Source organism: Rhodamnia argentea, chromosome 5, assembly GCF_020921035.1.
Source record: "Rhodamnia argentea isolate NSW1041297 chromosome 5, ASM2092103v1, whole genome shotgun sequence".
NCBI lineage: Eukaryota > Viridiplantae > Streptophyta > Magnoliopsida > Myrtales > Myrtaceae > Rhodamnia > Rhodamnia argentea.
Window position 1 is genome coordinate 26,916,159 of NC_063154.1, and position 8,788 is coordinate 26,924,946.

Consider the following 8,788-nt stretch of genomic DNA (forward strand, 5'->3'; position numbering starts at 1 on the left):
AACCCTTTAATTGGAGTATTAGAGTTTTTCACGTTATTTATGACTTCGTTTATTTTACGAAAAATGAATGATCTGAAAAAAAAAAATTATAAAAATGACCGTTTGATCAATTGAAATAATTAGTCAATAAAAAATATTTTCAATATCAATAATAATTTATAATTAAATATTTAGATGAATAATGAAAATATTTTTTGTTTATTGACTTTTGTAAACTATACAAGCATTATTTTTTTAAAAAAATATATTCTTTAAATTATTTATTTTTCGCGAAACAAAGTGGAGCTCGTTGTTTAAAAGAAAATTTGGTCCTCGGAATGCGTTGAACAGCGTAAGGCTAACCATATCAAGTCTCTACTGCTCAACAGCATTACAGAAAACTAAGTTGAAATCCAGTATACCCGAAATGTTGAAGACCCTTTCCCATTATGCAGGTCTTACAATCCACTTACGAGTCGAACAGATTGGAATCCAGTTTAAAAGCAACTTCTGTACCTTAGTATCTCAATGCCCAAATAATCAAGAGGACCAGGAACTGCAACATGAGGCTTCCCGACTTTCACACGAACAGCCGTTATCCGGGGGAATTTTGCCAGAGCAGTGGACGCAATGTGCTCTGCCACCGCCTCTAGAAGATTCTTGGGCGGTCCTTCCACGACTTCCTTCACTATGCTGTCAATTAGATAGGAAGTACACTTGGGAATGGTTCATACAATCGATCAAAACTCAAGATAAGTATAATGCTGCTAGCAGTGGAGGAGGCACTCTTGCTATTTAATCATTCATTGCGATCAACCGAAGTCATGGCCCAATTAAACAAGTTCAAACAAACAATAGCATGAGTATTTGGAGGCAAGAACTTGGCAAGCAAATCAACTTTCACACAGACAACATTCTTCAAGGCATTTGGACTTACCCTACTAAATAAGCTTCAAGTGACTCACCGATAGATGTCAGTGTAACTGACAGTATCAGACAACACGTCCGACTTTCCAGCTGCCTGGAGATCCATCCAAGCATCTACATCAATCAAAAATTTCTGACCTAGTTTCCTCTCTTCTGACTTCACCCCATGGAAGCCATGGAACAACAAGCCTCTCAATATGAGCTTGTCACCCCTCAACACCTCGAGGTTTTCCATCGACATTCCTGACAAAAATGACGTCGGATTTATCAGAAAAACATGCTAATAAAGTCATTGAAGAGTAAGGTCATTTCTACTCGATGAAAATTTGCTTGAACTTTCAAAATGCGATGATCAAGACATTGATTAGTTATCAGTACTTGCTACATTTTTCGGCTCCAAAGCTTGCCCTAGAGATATGATGAGGAGGATAATCGTGCGAATACATCAGGGAGAAAAAGAAACTAAGTAACCTCTCCAATTCCGAAATCACCGATAGAAGTTCCATATGAGTAAATTTAGCCTCATTTTCCCACACAGATACACACCCGTAGTATTTACTTCAATGAAAGAACTGAACTTTGATTCTGTCAACCAAAATTGATCACCCTACATTTCTGTATCAAGAGCCCATTTATTTAGCTTTTGTCAATTCAGCTGCCATAAAATTTCAATAAAACCACTAGTTGTTTTCGGCACCATGAGGTCCATGACCCCCCTGAGCTGAGTCAGAGACTCGGGTCTTCCAAATTCTGAGCTATAACTAGCTCGGCCAGTATGACGTTCAAATCTGATACCAACCGATATTGAGGGGTGCTTTTTGTCAATCACTTTAAGATTTGCACAAGAAAGAGGAGCATTTTCCAATGCCAAAAGGGCCCAGCTCCGAGACAAGCTACAAGGGACCCCCTTGATCCCACGCACGTCTCTTCTACACAAGGAACAAGCGTCGACCATTCACCTGACATTTCTACAAACACATGGCGCGCGAGAGAAGGCTCCAAACAGAAGGACCAAAAACGTTCGGAAACAAAAGTTAGAAATTGGGAGGCAAGACCCACTACCGAAGAGCGCATCGAATGCAAGAAAACAAGCAACCCGGAATCAAAGAACGGCAAATCAAAAGTAGGAAAGCGGACACACCACACCCCTACCATATCGAGCAACGACAGTTAACGAAGGGAGGACATGGCGACTTACTGATCTCGATCGAAGTAGCCAGACGACCCTTCAAACCAACGATGATGTCGCCACCAACATCGACCAAATTGCGACGCTAGTGTGCTTGGCGAACGGAAGGCTACTGTGCGCGGGGTTCACGAGCTTGGGAAATGGAAGACAAGAGGCCAATCAGATGGGCTGGTGGGCCGCGCCTGAGATGATCCACGGGCACGGTGGTCACGACAAGTTTGGAAAATTGCAAAAGACCCCTCCAATTGGTCGCCTTTTTTTTTTCAAAAGACCCCTCACATGCAATCAATGTGTTCCAATTGACCCCCCTCCCCAACTTTTTTTCTGGTCTGACCCCGACCTTGTCGTGGTGCTAAAATTCAACTACATGGCGAGCACGTGACCATCACGTGCCCGTATCTAGTCGGTGGGCGGGAGTGTATTCATAGCGATCCAGACTCTCGAAATAAATTTATATCTTGCGCGCCCTGAAGAAAAGTACTCATAGTTGGTTTTTCATGAGCTCTCCATCTTCCATAGGAGGAAAGTTACATCATGATCATGCTTTGAATCTATGGTTTTCAAGTCCGGGCCGGCTGACATGGCAATCTACACAATTATTCCCATTTTGCGCCCATTACTTATTTGTTTTTTGTTTGTTCACAAAAAGATGGGGAGGAACAACAAGAGCTCTGGGACCCCTCTGGGTGTTATCATTGGGATCCCACAACCGCTGTGTTCAATTTTACCCACCACCAACTACTCCACACCAATCATAACCCGCAAGTTCGAAATTGTTAACTCTATCGCCACAGTTCCATCAAGATCTTAACAGCTAAGGAGTCTCTTCACACAAGATATGCCACAGGCCCACAGCTAATTACTGCTTCACTAGTTGTTCAAATGTTCATTGGCGACATAAATTGAACTATTGATCTCGTGAAAGACAGGTAACCCTAATAGGCCAACCACCTTTTTGATGCCATTTGCGCGCTTTCCCTTTCTCACCCTCTTTTTTTTTTTTTTTTTTTTGGGTCGGAATACCTTTCTCACCTTAATCAATTGTTTCTTGGTTGAGTATTTTTCTTTTGGATTTCGATTTTCCTGTTATGGGGGAATTTCAACTTTTATTTCCTATAATCTCCCCCCATGAACTATTTTTTTTTTTTCACAATTATCATATCTTGAAGGATAAATGTAAAACATTTCGCGGATATAAGAACAAAGTAACATGTTATTTCTCTTTTTTCTCTACATTTTTCCTTTCACATTCTCAACAAATTGATCGATCGATAATAATCTTATTCGCCAAATTGAAAAAATATTTTCAATTATGTGGGTAATTTGTACAATAAGCTCATGCATTGTCGCATAAATGAGAAATTAATGATACATGTTCCGACCCAATTGAATTTGCAATATGCATACTCACCAATTGCACATCGTTCCCATTACCCCTGTTCACGGATATCCTATCGAGCTTTCATTCGCTTTGAATCATTTTTCTAGATTTCGGAATTCTTACAAATAAGGAGGAGAGTGGATAGTTTGAGCAAATGTCGGAGAGCTCTCAGAAGGGCATAGGATTACGTAGGAAATCGGCGACTTTGCGACACGGTTGAGACCGCCATCCTTTCGCCTTTGGGCTTAAGGGCTGTCTGAGTTCAGCATATTATTTTCATTGTCCAAGAGGTGCTCCACCATCTGAGAACCTGAAAGAGAACGAAGATGTTTCAGGGCGTTCGTAAGCTGTATATGAATACATACAGAGTCGAGCCGGTTTTCTCTCGAAGCACGCCTAAGAGAAAATGGGATTCACCATTGTCGGGGTAAGCCGGGTTATGACATGCGTCTCCACGGTCACTTCTAGTTTACGCAAAGGTAAACCTCTCTCCCCGTTCTTGTTTATCATTTCAGCCAACAAGCTCCCGATCCTCGTTAATCAAGCAGTAGTTGACGCTATCTAAACGAAATTAAACTCTCTCTCTCCATCATGTCCTACCTTATCCCCCCTACATTTTGCAGATGATTCCATATTTTTTTGTTGACGGAACAGTAAGGGAGTGTCAGAATCTGGCTTACATACTGAACGAATATTTTCATGCGTCATGTCAAGCCATAAATCTAAATAAGTCAGGAATCTATTTTGGAAAGTCGTGTTCTGATGAGGTGAAACAGATGCTATCTGATATATTAAGAGTCCCCGCACATCAAAATACAGAGAAATACCTAGGAGTTCCCTCTGTATTGGGCCACAGATAGAAGAATAGTGCATTTCTGGTGGGTGTCCTGCAGAAGGAAAAAATGAGATTCACTTGAGAGCTTGGAATCATTCGACCAAGAGGAAGAATTAAGGGGGATTGGCTTTCAGACAGCTTACTTCTTTTAATGATGCAATGCCGGCAAAGCATTAGACATGACCAAAGAAGACTAGAACCATTAAATATGACCCTAATTGTGGCCATAGAGAAATACAATTTAAATTTAGGCATGAGATTTGCCTTAGTTCAAGAATGCCGTGCAAAAATATTCAATCACAAATGGCTTTAATGTTGGGTGGAAGAAGAGTGGAGCAAGAAAGATGGATGAAGAGTTTCATCAGCAGGACTATTGGAAATGAATATACTTGGCCCCAGGAGTACCCAACCACCAAAGACTCTCCCTTCGCAGTCAGCTCGTACACCTAACATGCATCTTTCTTGCTTCTCACTTCTTCCAGCCATCGTTAAAGCCATTTGTGATTGCATATTTTTCCATGGCATTCTTGAACTGAGTAGCTCAGGCAAATCTCATGCCTAAATTTAAATTGTACTTCGTTATAGTCACAATGAGCGTCATATCTAATGGTTCTAGGGCCACTTTGGTGACTAGTTTCTTCATCTCCATTAGAGTTAGGGGAACTCAGATGTTCATCTTCTTCTTCTAGTTTTGTCTCAATCATTTTCTCTCCCATCCCTCGAAATGTTATCTTCACCTAAAACAGTAAAAACAACAGCAGTCGATGCCACTCTAGAACTTCTTAGCTCCCCTTCTCATTTGCCTAGCTTGAAAGAACTCCTCATTATCACCACCAGGAACATAAACATCATCACCTAGAGATGACGTACCAGGACCATAGTCTGCTATCACTGTCATCACCAATATAGTCATGATCATTCTCACTGTCATCCTCATCAGTCATCACTATTACTACTGCCATCAACTTCATCACCTACGCAGCAACACTCATAAGTTGTGGTGATTTTCTGGAATGAAGTAATTGATATTATCAGCACCGCCACAATCAATAGCAGCAACACCAGCATTACCACCACTAGAAGAACTCGTAGCACCACCTACAGCAGCTCCTTCAGCATATACATGAATAACACCCAATCCCAGTCCTAGACCCACAATTTCTAGCACTTTGATCATCACCAAAACTCTGCACAATGCTATTTGTCAAAATATACCCAGGAAATCCGTACCATAACCTTTCAATTGTGTAGCTAAGACCATTAACAGCCTTAACAATTGCATTATAGTTCACTAACTTTGACTTGCAACCATGGAAATATTTTTCATGGAGGCCTGTGTACTTTTTTTATGTCTCCAAACTCCGTAACTCCACCCAAGTGGAGTGCACTTGTAAATTTGCCTTCCATCTCAGACAGCTATGAAAATTTATGACCGACTACAGCATTTGAAAAGCACAATTTCCAGATGTTATAAGTTACCTCAACACCAAGTCAAATGGTACGTCCTTCAAAATGCCCGATTCGCAGAAAGGACCCCCAGTTTCTTCGCTTGCCAAGAACAAGCCCCAGACTTTCTTTCGAGCAACAAATCACAGCCTCGCAACAGCAAATTGCTTCATACAAAGCCTTCCATTTCAAAAGTTTCTGGGTATGTGAAGAGCACTTATATTTTTCCAATTTGGAAATCTGCTAAAACCCCTAAGATTTTCCCCAAATTTTCCCCTAATTCAAACAATCTGATGCCCAACGGGTTTTTCCCAAAACGACGTGGTTTAGGAAAGAATTTATGCTGAATTTTCCGTGTCGGATCTGTCGTCACGTCAGACCATCTTATAGACATCCGCCACGTGTGTTGACACATATATGCATTTTAGCTCGAGGCAAATGAATCAAGGAAGTACAAAGTTCAGATTTTTCTGGTTGGATTGTTGGCCAAAAAGTGGCATGATTCAGGGGCAGTGAACCAACACCAACCTTGTTAGGGGGGACTTTGCAGAGGACATAGCTGTAGCTATTCTACCAATTCCCTTAAGCACATCACAGTGTCAAGACTCGCTTGTACAGACCTCAAGATTCCCAGTGCAGACTATTCAGTTAAAAGTGGGCACACCACTGCACCGAACTAAGTCCAACAGCAAGGTCGACTCCAGCATCATCACAAGGGAAAATAACACACATAGTTCCTGTAGTCCTTAAACTTATGAATATAACATGTCCAAACTATATGAAAATGTTCATTATAATTCCTAATCCAAAATTAATGGAAGGACTACATTGAATATTTTCATATAGTTTTGGGACTATATTGAACATGTAGCAAAAGTCTGGGGACTACATTGAGCAAACTAAAAGTTCATGGACCATATTGAACATTAAGCTAAAGTTCAAGGGCCATATTAAACAGATTTAAAGTTCAGGGACCATAATACACATTAACTCAAAGTTTAGGGGCCATTTAGGTCATCATCCCCCGCATTAAGTCCCACAAGAATCATGGAATCTCTTATGAAAAGCCTTTCTCCTTTGGAGTGTATCCAACGATGCAATTGCCACTACTCATTTACTCCCGCATAGGAGAAACATCTTACCTTTCACCAGTGTGCCGCTCACGTCCTCAAACTTCACCGGACGATCGAGCACTCGCTTCCGCTCTGCGAATGGGGCAAGACCAACTCGGGTCTGCACATCCAGAGCCACGGTCTCATGCGCTTGTCTGAAGGGTATCTCTGAATCTAAACCAACTTGCTGACGCTCACCCCCAGAGGCAGATCTGGCAAAGGCGCAAGTGACGAATGTGCCGAGAGGGTTCGTCAGCCGACTCCGGAGCCCTTTGCTTCGTGCAGCAATGGTGGATCTTTTGAGGACCCACCAGTGAGCAAACCATGAAGGAGAAAAACCGGATCAGAGGCCACTGACCATTGGTGGCGCGTTCGATCTAACTGCGGAACAGTTCCAAGAAAAAAGGAACAAGCGTATTGAGAGTGCTAAACCTTACGGAAAAAATTGCAATTGAATGCTTAAATTATCAAAAAAAATACAATTATATTTTAAAATTTATCAAAAAATACAATCGAATTATAAATTTTTTTAAAAAGTGCAATCTAATTGATTGCATAGATGACACCTTTTGAAAGTTTTAAAACTCAATTGTATTTTCGTGAGAAATCTTAGGACTTGATTACACCTTTTGAAAGTTTTAGAATTCGGTTGTATTTTCGTCATAAGCTTTAAAACTCGATTGCACTTTTTAAAAAGTTTTAGGACTCAATTATATTTAGGTGGTAAATTTTTAGAACTTCTTATACACATATTCCGAAGAAAAATCACAAAAAAAAAAAATTGACAACGTTATCGGCTTGTCTCGCACCTTTTTTAGAGACAAACATGATACATTGGCCATGTTTGGCTTAGCATTGGAAAGGAGCATTGGGGCTCTAAAGTCCCTTGGCCAAATGCAAATGGTGTTTGGCTATTTTTTTAACTCACTTTGGGGAGATGCAATTGCATCTCAATCCAAAATCATTTCTCCTTAGTACCTCTAGAGATACTGGACTTTTGGTAAACTTCAACTAATTTTTTTTTATTCTATTCTTGAAAATAGTTTCTGAGAAGAAGAATGCATTTAATAACTACACAAAAGTTTATATTTCCAAAATAGAAAAAAGAACATAAATGAGTTTGGTACAGCCCTAAAAATATCTATTCCCAATTTTTTCTATTTAATAATAAAAATGTCAGTTGAGGAGGCGGCGACTAGTGTGCGGAGCGGTGGACTCGTGGTTGTAAAGATAAGCATTAAGTTACAACGAGCTTGTTTTTCTAAAATGACATTATTTCTCTTTTTTTTAGAAACAAAAAAAAATTACTGTTTTTTACTGATTGTTTTTGTTTTTTGGAACAAAAAATCAATTTATATTTCTAAAGGGATTTCTATTTTTATTTTTTTATTATTTCGGAAGAACGTCACTCGTTAAGATAAAAACATAGAATATGTTGAGATGTCATATTCACTGGCGCAAATTAGTCCAACAACCTTAGCCATCAACAATTTCAACACAAAGCACAGGGCATTTTGGCATTACTACACTACTAATCAAACGACGTTATTCAACTAGGCATTTTTTTAATTAAAGAAGCGTGATAAAAGCACCCTTTTCTTGACTTGACCATTAACTGCCTCCCTTGAGATACTTCAAGAAAAGGGTTGATAGGACTCGATTGAATTACATATTTTTTAAAAAGGTTTAAGGCTAAATTGATAGAAGTATAATAGGTCTAGAAAAAATATTTTGGACGATTTTCCCTCAGAAACACGCATATAAATCGTCACGGTTGGAATGAACTTATTCAAAGTAAGATAAGCAACGAAGGTACTTTACGGAGGAGAGCAATTGTTAAACATTTGTGAACCCGATATCTTCTTTCTGTCCCTTTGCTACCGTGGAAAGGATCGTTAAATGCCAGGATCGTTCAAATT

General features: G+C 39.9%; 1 protein-coding gene across 4 annotated transcripts; it reads right to left on the reverse strand.

Moving 5' to 3' along the window:
• Nucleotides 1–372: 372 nt before the first annotated feature.
• Nucleotides 373–2,224, reverse strand: LOC115727216 (dihydroneopterin aldolase 1-like). 4 transcript variants are annotated; one of them, XM_030657393.2, is made up of 4 exons: nt 2,022–2,210; nt 1,969–1,989; nt 945–1,149; nt 373–672 (listed from the first exon to the last, which is right to left on the reverse strand). In XM_030657393.2, exons 1-4 carry the CDS (start codon nt 2,059–2,061, stop codon nt 477–479), a joined length of 462 nt encoding a protein of 153 aa, XP_030513253.1. In that variant the 5' UTR covers nt 2,062–2,210; the 3' UTR covers nt 373–476. The 4 variants fall into 4 exon arrangements, with proteins under 4 accessions (XP_030513253.1, XP_048135580.1, XP_048135579.1 ...); XM_048279623.1 differs by lacking the exon at nt 2,022–2,210 and adding an exon at nt 1,665–1,832 and having other exon boundaries at nt 945–1,152; XM_048279622.1 differs by lacking the exon at nt 2,022–2,210 and adding an exon at nt 1,665–1,835 and having other exon boundaries at nt 945–1,152.
• Between the last annotated feature and the right edge of the window lie 6,564 nt (nt 2,225–8,788).

Excerpts from the sequence above, each read along its gene's own strand:
- LOC115727216 (XM_030657393.2), bottom strand. The coding sequence starts at position 2,061 with ATGGTAGGGGTGTGGTGTGTCCGCTTTCCTACTTTTGATT. Across the intron at positions 1,990-2,021 it reads CCGCTTTCCTACTTTTGATT|TTGCATTCGATGCGCTCTTC; the intron begins TGCCGTTCTTTG and ends TTGCTTGTTTTC. Across the intron at positions 673-944 it reads AGTTACACTGACATCTATCG|CATAGTGAAGGAAGTCGTGG; the intron begins GTGAGTCACTTG and ends TCTAATTGACAG.